At 44.2% G+C, this 23,797-nt stretch overlaps 2 protein-coding genes across 8 annotated transcripts; one reads left to right on the top strand and one right to left on the bottom strand.

Annotated features, from left to right (window-relative positions):
- Positions 1-17: 17 nt before the first annotated feature.
- fntb (farnesyltransferase, CAAX box, beta) lies at positions 18-10,698 on the top strand. The gene is made up of 12 exons (XM_027170209.2): positions 18-249; positions 514-578; positions 3,967-4,039; positions 4,421-4,512; positions 5,184-5,330; positions 5,417-5,500; positions 5,788-5,874; positions 6,944-7,073; positions 7,516-7,648; positions 8,178-8,289; positions 9,151-9,265; positions 9,540-10,698. Exons 1-12 carry the CDS (start codon positions 163-165, stop codon positions 9,648-9,650), a joined length of 1,236 nt encoding a protein of 411 aa, XP_027026010.1. The 5' UTR covers positions 18-162; the 3' UTR covers positions 9,651-10,698.
- On the bottom strand, positions 10,457-18,687 carry max (myc associated factor X). Of its 7 annotated transcripts, XM_027170213.2 has the most exons (6): positions 18,447-18,667; positions 18,135-18,161; positions 13,303-13,410; positions 12,500-12,623; positions 11,841-11,906; positions 10,457-11,682 (listed from the first exon to the last, which is right to left on the bottom strand). In XM_027170213.2, exons 1-6 carry the CDS (start codon positions 18,480-18,482, stop codon positions 11,495-11,497), a joined length of 549 nt encoding a protein of 182 aa, XP_027026014.1. In that variant the 5' UTR covers positions 18,483-18,667; the 3' UTR covers positions 10,457-11,494. The 7 variants fall into 7 exon arrangements, with proteins under 7 accessions (XP_027026014.1, XP_047657762.1, XP_027026015.1 ...); XM_047801806.1 differs by lacking the exon at positions 13,303-13,410 and having other exon boundaries at positions 18,447-18,687; XM_027170214.2 differs by lacking the exon at positions 18,135-18,161 and having other exon boundaries at positions 18,447-18,669.
- Positions 18,688-23,797: the final 5,110 nt, after the last annotated feature.

The raw sequence follows: 23,797 nt of genomic DNA, 5'->3' as shown, positions 1-23,797 counted from the left end.
TTCCCGGAAGTGATCGCTGGGTATGGGGTTAAGATCTGCGTTGGACGACAGAAAGAAAACGCTGACGGGCGAAATCAGAAAAACTTTGCTAGCTTAACAGATAGCTGGCTAGCGGAGCCGTGTGTAATTTATTGTTATTATTAATATTATTATTGTGTTCATATGGAGCCGTTACGGTGTTTTAGAGACTCTCATCACGAGGAGCAGTTAAAAGATGATGGTTTACAGACCGTGACGTCTGCAGAGCAGGTGAGAGACGTGCACGAGCTGCTAGCTAACTGCTATCGACTGGTTGCCATTAGTAACAGTGTAGAAACCCTGATGGGAATAACGATGGCTTTGTGCTGTAACCTGCAGCGCGGCGATGACGTCACTTCCTGCGGTCTAAGGCCCAAATAGTTTTTATTATTTTGTTTTTTGTTTTTTTTAATTAAGAGTTTAAATGATTTATCAGCTAACTAGCGAAATGTAAAGTCGTTTGTGTTTGATGTGTTTTTTATTCTCTTTATCCAGAGAAAAGTTGAACGCAACATTAAAGAAGTGCTGAGTGTTTACCAGCAAATCCACTCTTCACCTCAGTGAGTAATATTCTACATGGACACACGGGATATAGGCACATTATATCTGACTTCCGGTCCGGCTGCTTTAGATGTTTTAGCTTAGATGTGCTTCCGGTCATCATCTATTAGACGCCCTCTGATCTACTGTCATCACCTCTGATTCTAATCATTTATTTAAAAAATTGGAGGGTAAAATTTCACAGCGGTTACTAAAGTGTCTGACTGCCTGTCTGTCTGTCTGACTGTTTTATTGTCTGCCTGCCTGTCTGACTGACTGCCTGTCTGACTGACTGCCTGTCTGACTGACTGCCTGTCTGACTGACTGCCTGTCTGACTGACTGCCTGTCTGACTGCTTTATTGTCTGACTGCCTGACTGTTTTATTGCCTGCCTGCCTGCCTGCCTGTCTGTCTGCCTGCCTGCCTGTCTGCCTGCCTGTCTGTCTGTCTGTCTGTCTGTCTGCCTGTCTGTCTGACTGTCTGTCTGTCTGTCTGACTGCCTGTCTGACTGCTTTATTGTCTGACTGCCTGACTGTTTTATTGTCTGTCTATCTGATTGTCTGACTGCCTGTCTGACTGATTGCCTGTCTGTCTGACTGCCTGTCTGACTGTTTTATTGTCTGACTGCCTGTCTGACTGTTTTATTGTCTGACTGTTTTATTGTCTGACTGCCTGTCTGACTGTTTTATTGTCTGACTGCCTGTCTGACTGTTTTATTGTCTGACTGCCTGTCTGACTGTTTTATTGTCTGTCTATCTGCCTGTCTGACTGCCTGTCTGACTGCCTGTCTGACTGCCTGTCTGACTGCCTGTCTGACTGATTGCCTGACTGCCTATCTGACCGACTGCCTGACTGCCCGACCGACTGCCTGTCGGTCCGACCGACTGCCTGTCGGTCTGAGCCTAAAATGAAATCAGACCACACCCACAAACCTGACCAATCTCTAGTGCTTGTTCATGGGATGCTTGTTCTCTTAGATCCAGTCATTTATACCCACAAACTTGATTTCCTTCTGTGATGTAGAACAATTAAATTAAACGAGTCCAGAGAAAGGTTTATAAGATAAAGAATATGGAATTTCTGAAAAACCTAAAATCTCGTCTGTCCTGAAGACTAGAACATTAAACTCTTGGGTAGAAATCTTTATCCGCTCGTTTATTTCAGCTCATCACTGTGTATCGTGCTGCAGTGAGATGGTTTAAGAGCCACAAAGTGTGACATGGACTTCCTGTTCTGTTAAACTTTCCTTTAAGTGTTAAATCACACTCGTGGGTGTAAACAGTTCGAGTGTGAACCATGTATCTGTGACACACACACACACACACACACACAAAGACACAATGATCGTGTGCCTTTAATTTCAACGAAGAGAATTCTATTTTTAAAGCATGCACTTTTCTCTATACCAGCATTTTGGAGGTTTGCATGGCAACATGAAACGCGCTTCACGTGTAATGAGTGTTCTGCTACGGCGCCAAGGATTTCTCTGGTGTTTGATGCCGATGGAGCGTGATGGAGCGTGAGCGAGTTCGAGGGGTCCAAGCACTAAATATTTCTCACCTCTACACAGCCGAAACATCAACATTATCAAAAGCACAAACAGGAAGCGCATCTATGCAAAAGAAACCTTTCTTTTTTTTTTCACAACGAATAAAAGCATTTCCAACAACAGCGTTCAGTCACATTTCCAGCGTTTAGCAGACGCCGTTATCCAGAGCGACGTACAGAAGTTAGCATTCAGCACGAACGCTTTACTAAGTCGCGTCTGTTGCACCAAAGCGCTGTTGAATTCTCAGAAAGTGTTGAATGATTTTCACTTCCACAGCTTGCGACGGTTTCTATAGTAACAGCTCGTTCTCAGTGACTCCTGCGTAATTGTTGGTTCTGTGACGTTTCCTGTAAGACGAGGTTTATTTAATATCTCAGAAGGAGCCTTCAGTGTCAGAACTTTGTAACGGTCGGACGTAAAGCTGTAACTCGAAACTTTCTGAGGATTTGATCCGCGGTTACGGTTGGAAGTGAGAACTCCAATGTTTGTTCATCCTGTTAGGGGGCAGATTAGAGGGTTTAGTGGATATCAGGGCTGTTCCTACTACTGCGTGGTGTAAAGCTGTAATTACTGTGTTTGCTGTGGCTCAGTGGGAAACAGCGGATTTGAGCTCGTGGCTTAATGATAGGTGGCTTGTCGAGGTGCAGCTCAGCTTTGTTTCCTTACAATTACACAAGCAGCAGCAGCAGCACCAGAACCAGCGCTGATGCACATTCATGCTGACTCACTCAGAGCTCAGAGGAACCAGGGTGGGTCCTGTGTGATATCAGGAAAACACCCTCAAAGCCTGGGAAACTGTAAAGAGTGTGTGATGCTCAGACCCAGACACAACAGCAGACGTCAGTGTAGACTTTAAAAAATACTTCAGATAAGGACAAATATCAGACCAGTATCTCGTCCAGACCTCGGGCTTCACAGGCGGTCTGTAGTCCAGACCTCGGGCTTCACAGGCGGTCTGTAGCCCAGACCTCGGGCTTCACAGGCGGTCTGTAGTCCAGACCTCGGGCTTCACAGGCGGTCTGTAGCCCAGACCTCGGGCTTCACAGGCGGTCTGTAGCCCAGACCTCGGGCTTCACAGGCGGTCTGTAGCCCAGACCTCGGGCTTCACAGGCGGTCTGTAGCCCAGACCTCGGGCTTCACAGGCGGTCTGTAGCCCAGACCTCGGGCTTCACAGGCGGTCTGTCGCCCAGACCTCGGGCTTCACAGGCGGTCTGTCGCCCAGACCTCGGGCTTCACAGGCGGTCTGTCGCCCAGACCTCGGGCTTCACAGGCGGTCTGTCGCCCAGACCTCGGGCTTCACAGGCGGTCTGTCGCCCAGACCTCGGGCTTCACAGGCGGTCTGTCGCCCAGACCTCGGGCTTCACAGGCGGTCTGTCGCCCAGACCTCGGGCTTCACAGGCGGTCTGTCGTCCAGACCTCGGGCTTCACAGGCGGTCTGTCGGCCAGACCTCGGGCTTCACAGGCGGTCTGTCGGCCAGACCTCGGGCTCCACAGGCGGTCTGTCGGCCAGACCTCGGGGTCCACAGGCGGTCTGTCGGCCAGACCTTGGGGTCCACAGGCGGTCTGTCGGCCAGACCTCGGGGTCCACAGGCGGTCTGTCGGCCAGACCTCGGGGTCCACAGGCGGTCTGTAGTCCAGACTTCTGATGTTGTCTTTGGTTGGTTTTAATAGAATTTTAGGAGGTAAAACTTTATTTAAGAGGGGTTTTTTAGCTGAAATGTAAACAACCTACTGTATATATCCTTATTGACCTTAAATGGATGATTTCATATTGAAACAAAGAGTTTGTGTTTAGAGATGAATTCATCAGTGGCTGGAGAATAAAGTGGTGTGTGATCTGTTCTGTTCTGTATTTCCAGGCCCACCTTACTACGAGAACAACACTACCAATATCTGAAGAAAGGTTTACGCCATCTCTCGGACGCCTACGAGGTAAGCGGCGGTACTGACACGGGTACAGACAGAAACGTTTTTTTTTTTTCTTTTCAGTGAATTATTAATACTGTATTTGTTTCTCTTCACCCAGTTCCATGTTGTTGTTGTTGTTGATAGACGTCTGCTTGGCTTAGCATATGCTCCAATGACACGGATGATGATGTTCATTGTGAACATCAGCTTGTTCACAAAAACACTCGCGTTATTATTTTATTTTACCTCTCCAGTTATTACGGTGGATTAAGGCCTGCTTAACAGATACTTTAGAGTCATACACTTATGGATGAATAATAACATGATAAACTTCATGTCTAGTGTGTGTGTGTGTGTGTGTTGTGGTAAGGACTGCTGGCTCACTCTTTTGTCTGCTGCTCTCAGTGTTTGGATGCCAGTCGTCCTTGGCTGTGTTACTGGATCCTGCACAGTCTGGAGCTTCTGGAGGAACACGTGCCTGCTCCTGTAGCATCAGAGTGAGTACAAAGCCTCAGCCAGAACGTCACCCACCCCCTCCATCGCCCCCGCTGATGCCCAGGACGCACAGCATGGGGCGGAGATCAAGGCCTGCGCTGACCCCTGACCTTTCCCACAGAAACGTTGTGGTGGTGGTGGTATGAGCTCAGGCACATGCTGCTCTCTGCCACAGAGCTTCCTTTTATCTAGACATTGTGTAGGTCGTGTTAACAAATGCAGCAAACTGTAACGAGTCGAACACTGTTCTGTTTTATTCTGCTCAGAATATTTGAAACAAGGTTTTTGCCCTAATACGGATTGGGGGGGGGGGGATTCGTCTGTGCGAGCGTGCACACGATGTGTCGCATCGTCGGCGATTCTGCACATGCAAATTCGTGCATCAAATGCAAACTTTGTGTGTGTGTGTTATTGTTTAACAATGCAACGCTTTTCTCACTAGACTAATAATATTCCTGAGAAACAAAAGGATCCCTGGGTTTTATTCACAATTTTACATCCATTTTATTACGTATGTAAAATTCATAATGTGATCTTATGCACAACAGTTTGGACAACAGGAGCCCCTTATATACAGTGTATATAGTTTATAGACTGTGTGTGTGTATGTCTCTGTGTGTGTCTCTGTATATAGTTTATAGACTGTAATAACGCTCGTATGCTTTGCTCACAGTGTGTGTCAGTTCCTGGCGCGGTGCCAAAGCCCTACGGGAGGTTTCGCAGGAGGTCCGGGGCAGCACGCTCATCTGGCCCCGACCTACGCCGCCGTAAACGCCCTGTGCATCCTGGGTACTGAGGAGGCTTACAGTGTCATAAACAGGTGGGTGCTTCCACACCGGGGCTCGACTCCAAAACCCTGCTCTCTCTCCCAGCCGTGGTGTAACGCTGCTCCCCTTCCCCCACCAGAGAGAAGCTCCTGGACTTCCTGTTCTCTGTGAAACAGCCAGATGGCTCCTTTGTCATGCACGTGGGTGGCGAGGTGGACGTCAGGTGAGTCTCATCGCCATGGTTTCGTGGTTACGTTGGCATGACGATGGCTGCCAAGGGCCCGAATCAAACACGGCGTATACACAAGTCCATGGCAAACAGCAGAGCCTCATCGTGACAGTTTATCACGTCCATGCTGGAAGTAATAACAGAAAAATTCCAGAAGTGACTTTTGATGTGAATTCAATAAAGTAAAAAAAAAAATTAAATAATAATTCTAGATTAATAATAAGGAATAAATTCCTCTGATGTAAGACATGATTTGAAGGTAATGAATGAATGTTCTACAGGAGTGCGTACTGCGCAGCGTCAGTGGCTTCTCTCACCAACATCGTGACCACCAAACTGTTTGAAGGAACACACAACTGGATCCTCAGGTACGGTGACGTTAGTGAGTGGATACGAGGAGGTTTGGGAGATGTGGATCAAATGATTCATCAACATTACAGTGCAACTGACGGACGGAGCGTCTCACTTCTGACAGATAAACAATGTGAACTGTTAGAATCTGATCCGTATGAACAGACAAGATCTCAGACTCCAACATGAGACAAAAGAGAATTTAGTCAGACGCAGAACAGACAGACCTACGGACAGAACGCATCGGTCTCTCGTTCGCAAACAAAACACAACCAACTCAAACAAAATGCTGATGAAGTTAAAGGTCTCATCAGTCAAGCAGAGGAATGGAAGGGACTCAGAGGGAAATGTGTTTCATGCTAATGAAACATTTGGAACATAACAGACTCCAACAGAAAAGAAAATCACAAACAAAATGTATCGTTAAAACATCAGACACTGACATCATTACTGCAACAAAGCAGATCAGTCAGACAAAATGTATCAGACTCAGACCAAACATTTTATGTGTCTGTGTGTGTCTGTCTTTCTGTCTGTGTGTGTGTGTGTCCGTCTGTCTGTTTGTGTGTGTCCGTCTGTCTGTGCTTGTCTTGTCCGTCTGTCTGTGTGTGTGTCCGTCCGTCTGTCTGTCTGTGTGTGTCCGTCTGTCTGTCTGTGTGTGTCCGTCTGTCTGTCTGTGTGTGTCCGTCTGTCTGTCTGTGTCCGTCTGTCTGTCTGTGTGTGTCCGTCTGTCTGTCTGTGTGTGTGTGTGTCCGTCTGTCTGTGTGTGTGTGTGTCCGTCTGTCTGTTTGTGTGTGTCCGTCTGTCTGTGCTTGTCTTGTCCGTCTGTCTGTGTGTGTGTCCGTCCGTCTGTCTGTGTGTGTGTCCGTCCGTCTGTCTGTGTGTGTCCGTCTGTCTGTCTGTGTGTGTGTGTCCGTCTGTCTGTCTGTGTGTCCGTCCGTCTGTCTGTGTGTGTCCGTCCGTCTGTCTGTCTGTGTGTGTCCGTCTGTCTGTGCTTGTCTTGTCTTTCTGTCTGTGTGTGCCTGTCTTGTCTTTCTGCCTGTGTGTGCCTGACTGTGTGTGTGTGTGTGTGTGTGTTTTTTTCAGCTGTCAGAACTGGGAAGGTGGTTTGGGAGGGATTCCCGGTCTGGAGGCTCACGGTGGCTACACCTTCTGTGGCATGGCAGCTCTGGTCATCTTAGGAAAGGAACATATGCTGGACCTCAAGGCCTTATTAGTGAGTGCACACCACCTCATTATTACCCACGATGCACCAACATACAAATTGGAGTGAGCTCTTAAACCTCAAAGTGAAAATGAGAGTGAAAGTGAGTCACTGACAGGACGAGTAAGTTAAAAACAGACGCCCTGCTGAGAATAACACAGACTTAGGACTTTAGTTACTGGGCCGGAAGCCGAGTCCGTGTCATGGTTCACGCTGATTATAGCACTTCAGGAAGCGTGGAGAGCGGGGTCTGATAGAAGCTACTATCCTACAGGAAGTGGAGATCTCTCCATCACACTGCGATCATGAACAGCCTCAAGTCTTTTATATAAAGAACTTCTCATGCAAAGTGGAACCGGAGACTCCTTCCATAACGCTAATTAAACCTCTCCTTACAGAAAAACCTCACCATGTCGTTGATCTTTGTTCTGTCCTGTCTGCGTGTGATCTCCAGCGCTGGGTGACCAGCAGGCAGATGCGCTACGAAGGCGGGTTTCAAGGGCGCTGTAATAAACTGGTGGACGGCTGCTACTCGTTCTGGCAGGCCGGCCTGCTGCCGCTGCTCCACAGAGCGCTCTTTAAAGACGGTAAGACTCTTCTCCACGATCTCCGACTCACGAAGCCGCTCCTGCCGCACCGACACACTACATTCTCTCACGACACACAACATTTTTAAGCTTGCGACTAATAAACTTTGCTCTAGAATTATTGGCACCCTTAGTGAACGAATCGTTTTACAACCGATCTCAATTCGGGTTACAATTTATTTAGCATTCGTAATGAAATAAACCGAGCGGAAGCCGAGACTTACCGAGCCCACGGCGGATCGGTTAAAAAAAAAAATCAGCATCAAAATCCTACATGAGAGACCAATGACATTAAATTTCTATTCAGATTCAATTCGGGAATCGAAACCAGATGGTGATTAAACCAGCTTCGAGCGAGCAGGTTATGATGTAAAAAAAAATCTACATTAAGTTTAATGAAGTTATACATACACATGCATTCATAACTAACAGATAACCTCGGAGAAGTGTGCATACATGGCGTAAGAGTCGTGTGTGTGTGCGTTGTCATGATGGTGTGAGCGTAACCGTAGCGTGTTGATGTGTGTAGGAGACGAGACACTGAGTCTCAGCAGTTGGATGTTCGAGCAGCGAGCGCTACAGGAATACATCCTGCTGTGTTGCCAGAACCCCGGCGGAGGCCTGCTGGACAAACCGGGCAAGTGAGTACAGATCTCATGATGTACAGCTCTGATGTCTTACTGTGATATTATCTTCACACCACAGTGCTGTGGAAGTCTGTCAGCTAGAACAGCAGCTTACAGGAAGTGTTGTTGCTGTTAATAACCGATGGTCTAATACTGAATAAACAGTGTATCCTTATTAAACACCGGTGGGAAGCGTTTTCAGTTTCGGTGCTAAAACCTATCTTACTAAGATCTAGAGAGAACAGAGAGACTGATGAGGGAACGGGTGTTCATAAGATGCCCCCTTTTCCACTAGAAAGAACCGGGTGCTGGTTCAGTGCTCGTGCTGGTTCAAAGTTGGATCCACTGGCGATCTTTCTAAGAACTGGTTTGCCTTTCCATCAGTTAGAGAGCATCACAGACCTGAGTGTTACTTCACTGTATACGTGTCACGTTACACAGCAACGTTAGCGCAGGAGCAAACACAAACACATCAACAATGGCGGATGTTGCTTTACTGTTAATGCTCATGGCTTTGTGAACCTACATTGGCATCCAAACGCGGCGAATCCTGATTTGAAATTATTTAAAAATGGCATTACGACGTTCTCTTTTGTCCTGTTGGTCACAGTAACCCCGCCCACAGCCCCTGACACAAGCGTTTCTGGTCTAGACCAGCTAGGTGCTACTTAAGAACCACTTTTCCTGGTTCAGAGCCGGTCCTCTGGCTGTCGAAAAAGAAAGAACTGGTTTTAAATTAGGCTCCGAACCTGCACTCAGACTGCCTCGGGGGGAAAGGGGGCAGTAGTTGCCCTATTCACCAGGAGCTGGTGCTGTTCCAGTTCTTCAAGGTGTTCAATGATGCAGCGATTATAACGTGATGTATTCTGTTCCGAGGTCCCGGGATTTTTACCACACATGCTACTGTTTGAGCGGACTCTCGATAGCACAACACTTCGGGAACAAAGATCTCCACCACGAGCTGGTCCTCGGCCGAGAAGAGAACAGACTGGTGAGTCTCACCGAAACGTCACCGTTAATATTGACGTTCTGTGTTTGAAAGAATCCTACAGTATGTTTATTTAGTTTGTGTGCTAGAGCTGGGATATAATGACATTTATACGGATGATAATAATAATAATAATAATAATAATTCCACTTAAACTGTTTAAAACCTATTAAGTTATACAAACTGAAGCATGGCGGTGGATGCGTTTTTCGGAACATCTGGACGCAGACTTTCCTTTAAAGACGTTCCTTTAATACCCTCTCTCACCTGTATCCAGGCTCCGACTCACCCTGTCTACAACATCTGCCCTGAGAAAGTGGCCAAAGCCATCCAGTTTTTCCACAAGCTGCCTGTTCCAGCTCAGAGAGAATCTCCACATCACCTGTAGGCTTTTCTGATATGATGATGATGATGATGTTTTTCTGGGCTGTAAACAGGAACCAGTGTGTTTTAGATCACTGGAATTAAAATCCATGCTGGAAGGGGACAAAAACCAATAACCATGCACTAGATTTACTAAAAACTAAAGTAAAGGCATTTTTGGGCCTCCGTCCAGATCAGTGAAAGGTTTTTGCTGTCAGTGAAGATTAGTAATGCACTCGTGGATTTTTTTTTTTTTTAAAAAACAAACATGTTTTAAGGTAACGTCGTATCCACGGTGACGTGAAATTAAAAGATTCAGCGGTTTCACAGAGGCCTGTTTGTATTTAATTCAGCTATGTAAAAAAAAAAGCAATAATAAAAAATTACAAAAAAAAAGCAGCGATCGTCACAGAGCATCTTCTTCGTATGCTGCAGTTTCGGTGACCGCTTTGTTTACACACAGATTCTGTTCGAGTTAGAAAAGATTCGGTGGAGCCGTCACAGACCCGAGAAAGAAGCTGGAACGTAACAGACATCGGACGACAAATTCACTCCGAATAAAAATAATAAATAAATAATAATGCTGGACGGGCCACGCCCACAAGCGGTCACTACAACAAAAAAAATCAGATATTGTGATCAAACTTCTTTTTTTAACATAAAAAGCTGCCAATGTGATTGATATTATAAAATATTCTACCTCATTTTGTTCACACACAAATGTTTCTATAAGCGAACATTTTTCCAGGCAACGAAATTGGAATCCAACCCCGGGACTCTAAACCTGGGTGAAAACCAGCGGAAAGAAAATGAAGAGAAGAATCAGGAAAAAAAAGGATAAAATAGTTTGTTTATTTATTTATAGTCTCGCAGTCGAAGGTAGGATTCGGAGTGAAGGATGATTTCGTTGGCAGTAAGTTTGACCTACCGCTCGTTTCTGTGGAACGGACTCGAGCGACTGTTTAAGGAGCAAATAAAACAGATCGAATATAAAGACTTCCAAACGTTAAAAAGGAGGGGATGAGATTTTTTTTTTTAGGGGGGGAGGACAAACAAACAAACAAACAAACAAACAAAAAAAAAAAACACTTTTCCCTGAAGAGGCGCTAACCCCTTTTGATATGAAAAAAAAATTATTAAAATTTAAATTTTCCCAAAATTGCATGAAACGTACAAAACCCAGTATTTATTTATCATTTATATATTTATATAAATTATATATATATATAGGGGAGAATATAAATTATTGTATTCCTTTATATAAAACATTTTGAACTATATAAAGTTACTAATTCACACTAAAACACAACAAATCTAAGAACAATCCCCCCCCCCAACAAACCTTTCAGCGACTCGACAGCGACTGTGTTCAGATAAGCCGCTCTCGTACGCTCACGTCTTTTGTTGGAAAAATTCTAAAGGTTTAGAAAAATGAGCTGCTCCTTTGGGTAATTACTCAGAAATTTGTTTTTTTTTTTTAAACATACAACAAAAAGGACAAAACAAAAGGAAACATTGCGCAGTGCCTGGAGCCGTACGCTTCCTTCATCACGTCGTGTTGTCAAACGTACAAAAGAAGCGCCAGGTCCGTAAATCACGAAGCTGCCTCGTTGTGGGTTTGAGATGCGGCGTTGTTGTTAACGCTGAGCCGGCCCGAGACAGACAGAGGGAGGACGGAGGAGAGAGAAACGTGTGCTACGAGTCCTTCTCTCCTGGCTCCCTGGATCTGGTTGTGGCTGTGGGCCGGCATCCGGAGAAGCCTGTAAAAGACACGAAACAGGAAGATGTGGAGTCTCTGATTGGTGCACACTGAGGAAGAGGGGAGTGGCTGAGAGGAGAAGCTGGAAGAGCGAGAAGGAAGTGCTGCTCTTAGCTGGTCTCCTGGTGGAGATTCTTCCTCGTGGACGGTTCCTCGGGTTCTGACTCAGAAGTCGAGTCGGAGCCGCCGTCGAAGGCCGACACGGTGCTGCCTTTAGGGTTAGTGTACAGGTTGCTGTCTGACGAGGAGTAGCCGCCCTGCAGCTGTGTGGTCCCCTTTACCTTCTCCAGTGCTCGAACTGCCCCACACACACACACACACACACACACACACACACACACACACACACACACACACACACACACACACACAGTCATTTAGAAACATGAAGGTGAACACAAAACACATGAGATGTGGCGTGATGTGAAATGTCATTTATTTATTTATTTTTATAACCTTTTGTATAGGTCTGGAGTGGCTCCGCTTTATACCACTGCAAACTGGAACAAGTAGGTTTTATTTCTAAATCCACGTCACATGAGAGTGGGAGATAAAAAGGGAAACAATAATCGACAGAAATCGATATAGAGAGAGAGTGTGTGTGTGTGAGGGAGAGAGAGTTAGAGAGACAGAGAGAAAGAGAGAGAGACAGAGAGAGTGAGAGACAGAGAAAGAATTAGAGAGAGACAGAGTGAAAGAGTTAGAGAAAGAGAGAGACTGAGAGAATCAGAGAGAAAGAGAGAGACAGTTAGAGAGAGTGAATTAGAGAGGGAGAGAGAGTTAGAAAGTGACAGAGAGAGAGAGACAGACAGAGAGGGAGTTAGAGTGAGAGACAGAGAGAAAGAATTAGAGAGAGAGAGAGACAGTGAATGAGAGAGAGTTAGAGAAAGAGAGAGACAGAGAATTAGAGAGAGTGAATTAGAGAGGGAGAGAGAGTTAGAGAGACAGACATACAGAGTGTTAAGAGAGAGAGGACAGGATGTTACTGTGACACAGCACAAAGCTAAGGGTTTGAGCACAGCACTGTGATCTGGCACAGAAAACTCAGAGCAGATGACTAGTACCTGCATGGTGTGTGTGTGTGTGTGTGTGTGTGTGTGTTCATGTGTTCTCACCTTGCTGTTCCAGCAGAGCGTTCTGTCGCTTCAGGTCGTCAATGTCCTGCTGGTGCGTGTGGTTTTTCCGTCTCATGTACTGGATGTACTCAGTGGCTTTGTCTAGGATTTGAGCTCGGGAGGCCTGGTACATACACAGAGAGCAACAACAAACATCTCCTTATAAACATAACACCTTTGTTTAAACACCAGTCACCACAAACTAATTAGCTCATCGTTTAAGACGCCATATAATTAATAAAAATAAACGCTACATTTTACGGACGTGATGTTGCAAAGAAAATGGAAATGAGACAGAGGATTTACCGCATGCTTCGTATTTTTAATCGCACGCCCTTTTGTACACCCACATGAGAATGCAAAAGGTTAGTGGGGACGTACAGAATACCCACAATGCACCGAGAGGTTTGTAGAGAAAACGAACTAACGTTCATATTCAAATCGAACCGACTGATAGAGGAGGAAATTACAGATGTTCAATATCAGTGTAAACGTGAAGGAAAACTTTGGGAACACTTCAGAGCAGCCTGTGGGGGGTGTGTGTGTGTGTGTGTGTGTGAGAGAGAGTGTGCGAATGAGTGTGTGTGTGAGAGTATGTGTGTGTGCGCGTTTTTGTGTGTGTGTGTGTGTAGAGTGTGTGTGTGAGTGTGTATGTGTGAGCGTGTGTGTGTGTGGGGCGTGTGTGGGAGAGTGTGCGCGCATGTGTTTGTGTGTGAGAGTGTGTGTGCATGAGTTTGTATGTGTGTGGCGTGTGTGGGGTGTGTGTGTGTGTGTGAGTGGAGTGTGTGTGTGTGTGTGTTGACCTTTTCCCCCTGTAAGGCAGGCACAGAGTCTCGGAGGCTGTGAAAGCTGTCTTTGATGTGGTCCCTGCGTTTACGCTCCAGCGCATTGTGATGAGCTCGTTTGTCTGCCTGCAACAGCACAGAGAGGAAGAGTGAACGTCTGATGGAACTTCTGACTGTGTGTGTGTGTGTGTGTGTGTGTGTGTGTGTGAGAGGGGGGAGAATAATCCATGCAAACATAAAGAACAGAAAAAGGAGAGGAGCTAAAAACCCGGCACAAGTCACCGATTGGTCAAACAACCCCAGATTCATGGCGTTTACATCCACCCTCATGAAATGAACTGAACTGACTTCCTGTTCGCTGTACGTTCACCTTACTGGGTATAACGTCATGGTGCTGCAGAGAGAACGCTTTAAACGTTACAGATGCGTTCAGACCTGGAAAAACGTGCTACACTCGACACTTCATATTCACAGACGCTGAGAATTTAAGTATTGGCACCCTCTTCTTTAAACGCTGCACTGCCAGAGTGAACCAAATTCATCCCAAAGGAGTTCAGTGGAGATGAGTCAAGAGTTCCTCCACGTCAACCTTCACCCCCACAACCGTGTCTTCGTGAAGACATGCCTTGTTTTGGGCACAGAGCCTTTGTCACGCCGGAACAGTGTTAGTTCCAACGAAGGAGAACTGAAACAACACCGCACAGAGACGTTCTAAACAACTGTGTGGGAATGATTTGAAGGAGAAACTCGGGGTGCACATACTTTTGCTATGTAGCGTAGGGTTCGATTTGACGCAGTTCGTCTTGATCTGTATGCTGTACGTTAGCTACCGATTTAGTTTGGTTTCTAAATGACCAAACCTGTAAACCTGCAGCCATTATTTACATTCGTGTTTGCCTGCTTTTCTCTCTCTCTCTTGCTTTCGTTTTCACTGTAAAAGCTTTTAAATGACACACGCCACGCCGGTCTGCCACGGCAACAAACTACACAGTCACGTTGACGCTTTCGTTTTGGGTCCGAGCCTCTGTTTTTCTGGCTCCTAAACCACGAGGAGATAAGAGCGATTGTTAAACCCTCACTGAAGACAGAACCAGAGTTAAACTAACTAGCAGTTCACTACAACACGGTGTGTGTTAATTAACGAAGTACAAAACACAGGTGTAGCGAGGCTTGGTGGGGTTTACTGAGTCAGAGCTTCTGTACAATCCTGCAGTCTGAGTCACCAGGAGGAGAACCAGAAGGTCTGGACTCTGAAGTTTCTTTTCTTAATAACGTGAGATTAAATACAGGTGTGTGAAAGAAGCATCAAGATTACGTGTCTGACTGACTGACTGTCTCAATCTGGCTGAACTCGAATAAAACCCGCTGCTACGAACGACTAGATCGAATTAACATAAACGTAAAGCCTTTGAATATCTAAACGTTTTCTAACACGCACTAGAAGCTGTGTGTCCCCCCTCCACAATAAACCAGTTATCCAGATGTGTTTAGTTGACACAACACACCAGCATTATGTGCTACAGACAGCACGTCGGGGCGTGGCTCTGAATACGGTCACGGAGTCCACGAGGCTTTTGTCCTGAGGATCAGATCTATTGTTCTGTATACTTTAGATGATCTTTCAGGTATTCAGGACGTGTTGTTTTTAATGTACGAGCGAGACTAAAAGGACGACAGTACTCTGGAGTAAACCTGTAGGACTAGACACACTAACGTGTAAGGAGACTCAGGCTCGCGCACAAGAGCCCATGAGCCGAAGATGTACGACGCTGTAAAACGAGTTAACGTCTGAGACGATGTTTGCTTTAAGACTCATTGTAAACAAATTCTTCTTCAGAGCACAAAAGGATAAAAGAGCTTTGGGGAGAATCACAGACATCACGGCTCCGATCTCTGAGACAGACACACGAGACCCACAACACCCGAGACCACCACTCTCTCTCACACACGCGTGCGCACTCTCACACTAGTGTACATGATGAAGTGTGTAAGTGTGTAGTGCAGGTTGTGTGCCATGAATCTACATGAAGAACTAAAAGTGGGAGAGAAATGAGTCGAGTTTGGGAAATGGCTGAATTTATACAGAGATGTGTTAAGAGACTCACGCGGGGATTTAAGTGTAAAGTCGATTCATAGCTGTAGTCTCCTTAATCAGAGCTCAGGATTGTGTTCGACTTCATGGGCTGACAATAAACAACACAGCCAACCCTGAACAGGAACACGTAGTCCTGTAATCACTGGGGACTCGGGAAAGGCAGAAAGGGGGAAGCTGCTGTTTCCGTATATACAGACGCTCCGACCTACACGGACCTCGCTTGCAGGTCTTCAACAGGTAAACAGCTACCGCAAATGAACAGCTACCGCGTGGGAGCACGGACAGATCGAGCGTCGACGATTCGAGCGCTTTAATAAAACCTGCCGTGAGTGAAGAAAGAAATGAGATCTGATACGTTTAACGTTTTAACTCCAACGTACGTTTCTTTCGTCAAACACATCGTTTGATCTCGTTTCCTGTTGCACGGTTTATGTCAAAGCCAGTCATAAACACACAGCCATAAACACACTGGACCTGTTCCAAACAAAGCGAAAGTAAAAGTGAGAGAAAAGTGTAGATTAACCTCTAAACACTGCTGTGAGTCACCTGACCAACTGTTTCGTGACACTCACATGACACCACACTCGATAGAGTTTACTGATTAAAATTAAGCGTTTGTCTACTTCAAGACTCGTCTCAGACGTCGCGCTCGTCAACCGGCGGCTGAAAGTCTGATATACACGACACGCAAAAGTGGAAATGCTTCAGGATTTTCAAAGGCGTCACCTGATTAGTTGGATACTCCAGGATTTCCAGGAGACGTGTGTGTACGCGTGTTGTTGTTTTTTTAACACTCCGCCTGAAAACAAAGCCGTCATAACGCTCTACTTGCCTCATGAAAGAAGGAAGCTGTGGTGTTTACAACTGTGATGAAGCACTAATGAGGATCAGATAAGCCCTGAATTTCCAATGATGTGGAGTTTCCTGCTTCTAAACACGACGCTAAAAACAAAACAAACTGTTTATCATGTCAGTCAGACTCCCTTTGACGGTCATTTGCCATTAAAAAGGTGCTACAGAGCAGAATTAATCAAAACGTGTTAAACACGTCGTCCTCCATCCTCCACGGCTAAAGATTCCAGATCCTTTGACTTTTTGCCACTGTTGTGTGTTTATCAGGGGTTTGTACGACACTCTCTTCAATCCTAATAGAAACTACACTTTGACAAAATATCTTCAGAAGAAAAGCAGCATAAAATATGGTCATTTGACATAAGACTGAAACTACAATGAAACATTAGTGAAGGTTGTGTGTTCTCAGCTGTGAGAAGCTTGTATAATAACAACGCTTTTAACTTGTGTGCGTACGAAGTACTATTTTGTTTACACACTTAGGTTAACAAATAGAGATCGCAGTAGAGCTAAACAATAAAGTGTGGTAGGTTTCAGCCTGCTTCATCAAAAATACTGAAGGACTTCAAGCTTCCAAACACAGGACATCCCTCTGAAACCGATAAACAGGCGAGACGCAAAGGAACCGAGGAGGCGGACAAGGAGACCTACAGCAACGTGAAGCAGCTGCATGAATATCGGACAACCATGTTACAAAACATACAATAATACCCTAAATACATCACCAAAGGAACAGCAGACCCACCCCACAGTGCAGCACGGTGGTGGCGGTGGCATCGTGCCTTAATGCTGGTTTTATTCAGCCAGAACTGGGCATTTTATTCACACAAAACCAAGGAAGATGAAGATAAAAAAATTCAGCGACTCAAAGCACACGTCCACTTCGACAAATCAATTCACGTCTCGACAAAAAAAAAGCTTGTGAATCAAATCACGAGGTGCTTCAATATAGTGTTAGTTTAAAGGTTTGAATATCGACACAACCTTTTTACTGCGAGTTTCTGATTGGTGTTCAGTTCATTTGATGATGATTTTATATCAACTATATACGTTCACCCTTATAGATCATTTATATAAGAGTTATATAGAACCTCTAAACAAACACAAGGTGTGTGTGTGTGATAGATATAGCAAACAATTAAACTGTAGTATATTTTAGGGGAGAGAGAAAAAGAGAAAACAAAACAAAAAATAAAATAAATAAAAACACTTTCTGACTAAACAGACTCGTTTCTCAAATCTCCTGTTGCCATGGAAACCTCACTGTACTGTACTACACTCAACCTTTACTACATCTATTTATATCCATGTACACTAAAATATTTAATACGAATCAAGGACGATCTTTCATATATGTGTGTGTGTGTATATATTTATATATAAATACATAAATATATAAGAGGCTGAAATGTAAAAAACAACTCTTTCTAACCAGGTCAGTCATGTCAGTCACGTTAGCCCTTTAGCTAACCCGGTCAGTCACGTTAGCCCTTTAGCTAACCCGGTCAGTCACGTTAGCCCTTTAGCTAACCCGGTCAGTCACGTTAGCCCTTTAGCTAACCCGTCATGTTATGTTAGCCCTTTAGCTAACCCGTCATGTTATGTTAGCCCTTTAGCTAACCCGTCATGTTATGTTAGCCCTTTAGCTAACCCGTCATGTTATGTTAGCCCTTTAGCTAACCCGTCATGTTATGTTAGCCCTTTAGCTAACCCGTCATGTTATGTTAGCCCTTTAGCTAACCCGTCATGTTAGCCCTTTAGCTAACCCGTCATGTTAGCCCTTTAGCTAACCTTACAACAAACAGGACAAATTAGCATTACTGTAATCAACGTTATAATTAATTATTATCATTATTAAAGTCTAAAAGTAATTAATTCTTCTGGTTATTGGTTTTTTACGCACCACAAAATGAAATCCCGATGATTCCTCCTGTAAAAAAAGAAGAAAAAGAAATAAAAGAAGAAAAGAAGAGAATTACACTTAGGATGTTAGCTCGGTGGCTAAAGCTAGCCAAGAAGCTAAACGGCTAAACGAGGATCATATATCGACATAAACAGCTCGGCGTCTCGCGGGCGCGGGCGCGCGCGCGCTCTCTCTCTGCTTCCTCACGTAGAAAACAGCCGCTCGCGCTACACGGACTACAGAACAGCCCTCACGACAACATCACAATCATCACAATAAACACGTGAAAAAGAGTCAGTTAGCGTCACTCACGTCACTGTCGACCTCGATGTCATCGTTATCGCTCATTCTTCGGTCGAGTTTTTTAATGACAGCTCAGTTTGTAGACCATCGAGCGGAGATCCTGCCTCAATCAGATCAACAGTCAGGCGACGTGCGATGCGCGAGCTGCGCCACACGTGACTCGCCTTTACACGCGGACATTCCTCTGTCGCGTGACGCGCCCAGGGCTTCCCGCGCAAGGGCGTATGGGAGTTGTGGTTTGTTTACTCATCACCAACACGGCGTGGTGTGTCAGCAGTTACCGAGCTATAAAACTACAAACCCCACAGCGGAAGGACTCGAGAGGCGGAAATAACAAATTACTTTAACTGTTTATTCACTATAACATGTTATAACTTTTATCTGGCTTATGTTATGTTATAGTTTGTAGTTAATACAATTTAATTAAAGTTTTTCTGGCATTATTATTATTATTATTATTATTATTATTATCATTATTATTATTATATAATTATATAATAATAATGCTAATAATAATAATGATAATAATAATAATAATAATAATAATAATAATAATAATAATAATAATATAAGCAGCAGATACTTTTCTATATTCATTGTCATTTTAAAACAATAATGGTAAATAAATCAATAATAAATCAGTTCAGGAATAATAAATCAGTTCACCTTCAATCTTTTATAGGACACATTCTTTATGTTAACAAAAAAACAACCAAAAAAACCCCCCCAGCAAAAACAAATCAAAGCCACGAGTCTCACAGTATTTTCTTCCCTAAACAGGCAAATCCGCACATTACCAGGGCCACAGGGTGTATGTACTGTATGAATATATTTCCATATTTAGTGAAATGTACCATGAAAGTGACCGTGAAAGACCTACAGCAAGCATGCTTTCATTGCTTTCCTACACATTTCAGCCAGCTTGGTGTTCATGAACATACTGTGTTGTGTTGTGTAGATAATATGTTCTTGGAGGCTAAAGGGAAAATCCAGCCTGTTATTTTTTCCCCTAAACTTTGGCCTGGCCAATTGTTACCAGCTATGTCAGTGCTAGTGAACAACACCTTCCAGCAGAGGACGGGTGTGGCAAACACGAGCTTTGTCCACTTCTGCGTATTTGTGCAGGTAGACTAGCGTTTCAGTGATTGACAGGGGAGAGAAAATACTCTCTCACTCACTCATTTTCTACCGCTTATCCGAACTACTTGGATCTCAGGCATCATCGGGCATCAAATAAGAGAAAATAAAATACCTGAAATATCCTGAAACACCTTTAACCATTCTGAGATGAGACTGATCAGGTTTTTGTTAATTAATTAATTAACTGATTGATCGATGATTCTAATGATTATTATAATGAAACTCATTTCAAGCTTCTTGTATACACCAAATAAACCTGTACAGTTCTGGTGTCCTTTGTGAGGAGCAGTTCTTGGCTTTATGATATGAAAGTAAATCCCTTGATCAACTAGATCAGCTTATGTTGTAATAAACAACATGACCAGGAGGTGAAGCCAGATTACTGACGTATTATTTACAGTAAAGGTAGATAGAGCCTTTGACTGCGAGCAGTTGAACTTGCTTATGTTTTGTTGCTCAACTAATTGCCAGCAAAACAAAATGACTAATCGTAGGGTTAGGGTTAGGGTTTATTAAGTAATTAATATAATCAATGAACAGTTGTTAATCAATATTGCTTGATTGTGCATTGCTAATGATGCAAGTAGATCCCTTACTGTCTAAAATTTGCAGAGGCATCAGATTATGATTGGAATTTATAGCTAGCAACATTTCAACCCCTGATCGTTGGCTACCACATCCCCCATCAGATGCCTATTAGTCTGCAGCGCTTGTCTGTGAACTGGTGGAGAACACTGGAGTACCAAGAAGAAACCCACAAAACGTTGGAGAGAACATCAGGGCTGTCAAGTGTCACACATTGAGAGTGACAGTCACGCATTTCGGTCTTTTCTCACGCTCTCCCGCTACACATCGTATTTCTCACGCAGAAAAACTTTTTGACTATTTATCATATATTTAATAAGCCGCAGCACCCAAAATGTATCAGTCCGCACCGCTGTCTCTATGGAACCGGGCAGGAATCAAGCGCGTCTCAGTTCTTAGTCGAGCCTGACACTTATCAGCCAATCAAAAAAGAGGCTACACAATAGCCAATCAGAAAATAGCACTTTTGTATCTGGGTAAGATTTAACGCAACAACCAATGAAAAAAACCTACATTATAGAGGGTATTTTCGTATTTTCGATGGTCGGTTTGAACAAAACCACAACAGGAAACAGCTCGTCTCTGGACAGGACATTGTCCTCAATCATGACCCTAAAAATGTCTGGGCTTGTGCTGAACTGTTTTATATGGGAGCCACATTACAAATGATAAAGGAGTCCAAAAAGGCAACAAACTCTCCTTCTCTTTCTCTCTTTCTCTTTCTCTCTCTCTCTCTCTCTCTCTCTCTCTCTCTCTCTCTCTCTCTCTCTCTCTCTCTCTCTCTCACACACACACACACACACACACACACACACACACACACACACACACACACACACACACACACACACACACACACACACAAATTAATAAATAGAAATTGAACAAACTTTGTATGTGGGTAAATTGCGATCAGTGATCCTTACCAAACACAACGACTCCCCCATTATTGTTTGTTTGTGTGTGTGTGTGTGTGGAGATGTCACGCTTGCCTGTCTTCAAAACTTGAGAGCCTCCACACACACAGGATGGAGACAGGAATCAAACCCCCAGATCCAGAGGTGTGAGGCAAACGTGCCCAAAAACAATAATGTTGGTGCACAAGTATGCAAAACCTTTAACTAAAACTTTGCTTAAACACTTTTATATTCATCTTACTGTACATTCTGTGGGTCTTAGCGATGAATGAGTTAACAATATTTACATTTACAGCATTTAGCAGACGCCCTTATATCCAGAGCAACTTACATTTTATCTCATTTTTATACAACTGAGCAATTGAGGGTTAAGGGCCTCACTCAGGGGCCCAGCAGTGGCAGTGTGGTGGACGTAGGAATCAAACTCACAACCTTCCGATTGTTAGACCAACACCTTAGTCACTAGGCTACGACATCCCAAAATATAGTGTGTTAGCCAAATAATTCTTTGACACTAACACTGTGTTGTAAGAGCGCAGACACACTGATGCAATTCATTTACATATACTTTGGGTTCTTATACTTTGCTTACAAACACAGATACTTCCAGAGGCTTACCTGTCAAAGCCCTGTCTCTATTTTCTGGTGTTCTGACCATGCCGACAGACTCAGCCTTGTGTCGTTTAACGTCTAGCATCAGAACATTGCCTGGTGTCTGTATATCTGAATGATTTTTCCTCCATGCTCACACCAATCAGCAGGGCAACTGGAGGACAATACACACGTTCCCACCATTATGTGACAAATAAAATCATACATAGCAATCTGGTTCAGCAAAGCCTGCAGTATTGTCCTCTGACTGATGAGACACATCAGTCATTTCTCTAGACTAGCTGGAAATTTAGTCTTGCTAAAGATTGGACTTCAGAGTGCAACTGAACCATGACCAATGTCACCGACTGAAATGTGTCTGTGGTTCTGTCTAACACAACCGGTTGCTTGGTAGAGCTTTGTGGTGCCACTGGGGAACAAGTTTATACTTATGATATTTGGCAGAAACCATTATCCAGACCAACTTGCATATATCTTATTTACACAGCTCAGGGGCCCAGCAGTGGCAGTTTGGTGGTCCTGGAATTTTAACTCACAACCTTTCAATCAGTAAACCAACACCTTGAACACTGAGCTACAACTTCACCAAAGGTTCTTTTTGTTGCCACATTCTTGTTCCCTTAGGGTCGCACAAGGTACAAGTGACTCTCTTTGCCTTGAACACAATCTCATGGATGGCACCTCTTTTTGGGATCCCATAGATTTCAGTCCCCTGGCATTAGCAACAACATATGCCTCTTTTCCACCGGAAAGAACCGGGTGCTGGTTCAGAGCTAGCGCTAGTGCTGGTTCAAAGTCAGTTCCACTGGTGAACCTTCTAAGAACCGGTTTGCCTTTCCACCGTCTAGAGAGCATCCCAGCGCCGAGTGGGACGTCACTGTATACGTGTCACGTGTCCCAGCGACGTTAGCGCAGCAGCGGCAAACACAAACACAACAACAATGGCGGATGTTGCTTTACTGTTAATGCTCATGGCTTTGTGAACCTACATCGGCATCCAAACGCGGCGAATAAAACGTGTACGTGCGGCTCCGTGTAATCTGTATAAACGGAGGTTGTGATCGATAAAGTACATAACGTTATTTTATCGTTAACACAGAAAAAAATTTAGCCTTAGCATGTAGCTACCTACTATCATGTGTGCTGATAATGTATCATATCGTGGTAAAGTAAAAGTGTATTAAACATTAGTATACTTAACGTACATTATCAAATGCGCTAACAGTAGCCCCGCCCCCAGCTCCTGACGCAAGCGGTTCTTAAGTCTAGACCAGCAACGTTTTGGTGCTACTTAAGAACCACTTTTCCTGGTTCGGAGCCGGTGCTTTGGCGATCGAAACAGAAAGAACTGGTTCTAAATTATGCTCCGAACCTGCACTCGAACTGCCTCGGTGGAAAAGGGGCATTAGTGCCCGTGTGGTCCATTCTCTCATTATCGTGGCCCAGGTTTGATTCTTGGGCAAGGAATCAACCTAACCACTGAGGGATTAACTCTCAGAGCTGAACCCGAGACTGGGAATAATGGGAGGGTTGTGTCAGGGAGAACATCCAGTGTAAAACCTGTGCCAAATCAAGTGTGTGGCTTGGCTGATCCACTGTGGTTACCCTGAACAGGGAGCAGCCAAGGGACAGCAGCTAAAAGGCAGCAGTGTACTTAGGTACCTTGTGTTATCCTTTGTATTCACTAGTACATATGTATATCATGTTACATAATATTCTTGAATTTTTTTAATTGCATCTGTAGTTTAAAATAATGTTGGGATGAGAAACAGATCTGTTTGCATACAGAATGCACGAAATGTTCAAACAGTTGCTATGTATTTGCATGATTTGTAAATAGTGAACTGATACACACTGTCAAAAGCATAGATGAGTTATTGCTTTCCCACACTTCTGAGCTCAAGGCCGACAGCGTAAGCTGATGTACGCAAAAATTTTGTGACCTCTATTTCAGAAAAATAGGAAGTTAGAGACAAACTGTGAAAGACAAAGAAAGCAAAGACTCTGACATGCAGTAATGACTGTAAGAAGAATCGACCCAGGGTTATGCAATCTGTAGATTATATAACAAAATACAATTAGATAAATTAATATTCTCTGGGGGAG

This window comes from Tachysurus fulvidraco, chromosome 16, assembly GCF_022655615.1.
Source record: "Tachysurus fulvidraco isolate hzauxx_2018 chromosome 16, HZAU_PFXX_2.0, whole genome shotgun sequence".
Lineage (NCBI taxonomy): Eukaryota > Metazoa > Chordata > Actinopteri > Siluriformes > Bagridae > Tachysurus > Tachysurus fulvidraco.
The sequence above is the reverse complement of the archived record's forward strand: the minus strand, read 5'-3'. Positions and strand labels throughout refer to the sequence as shown.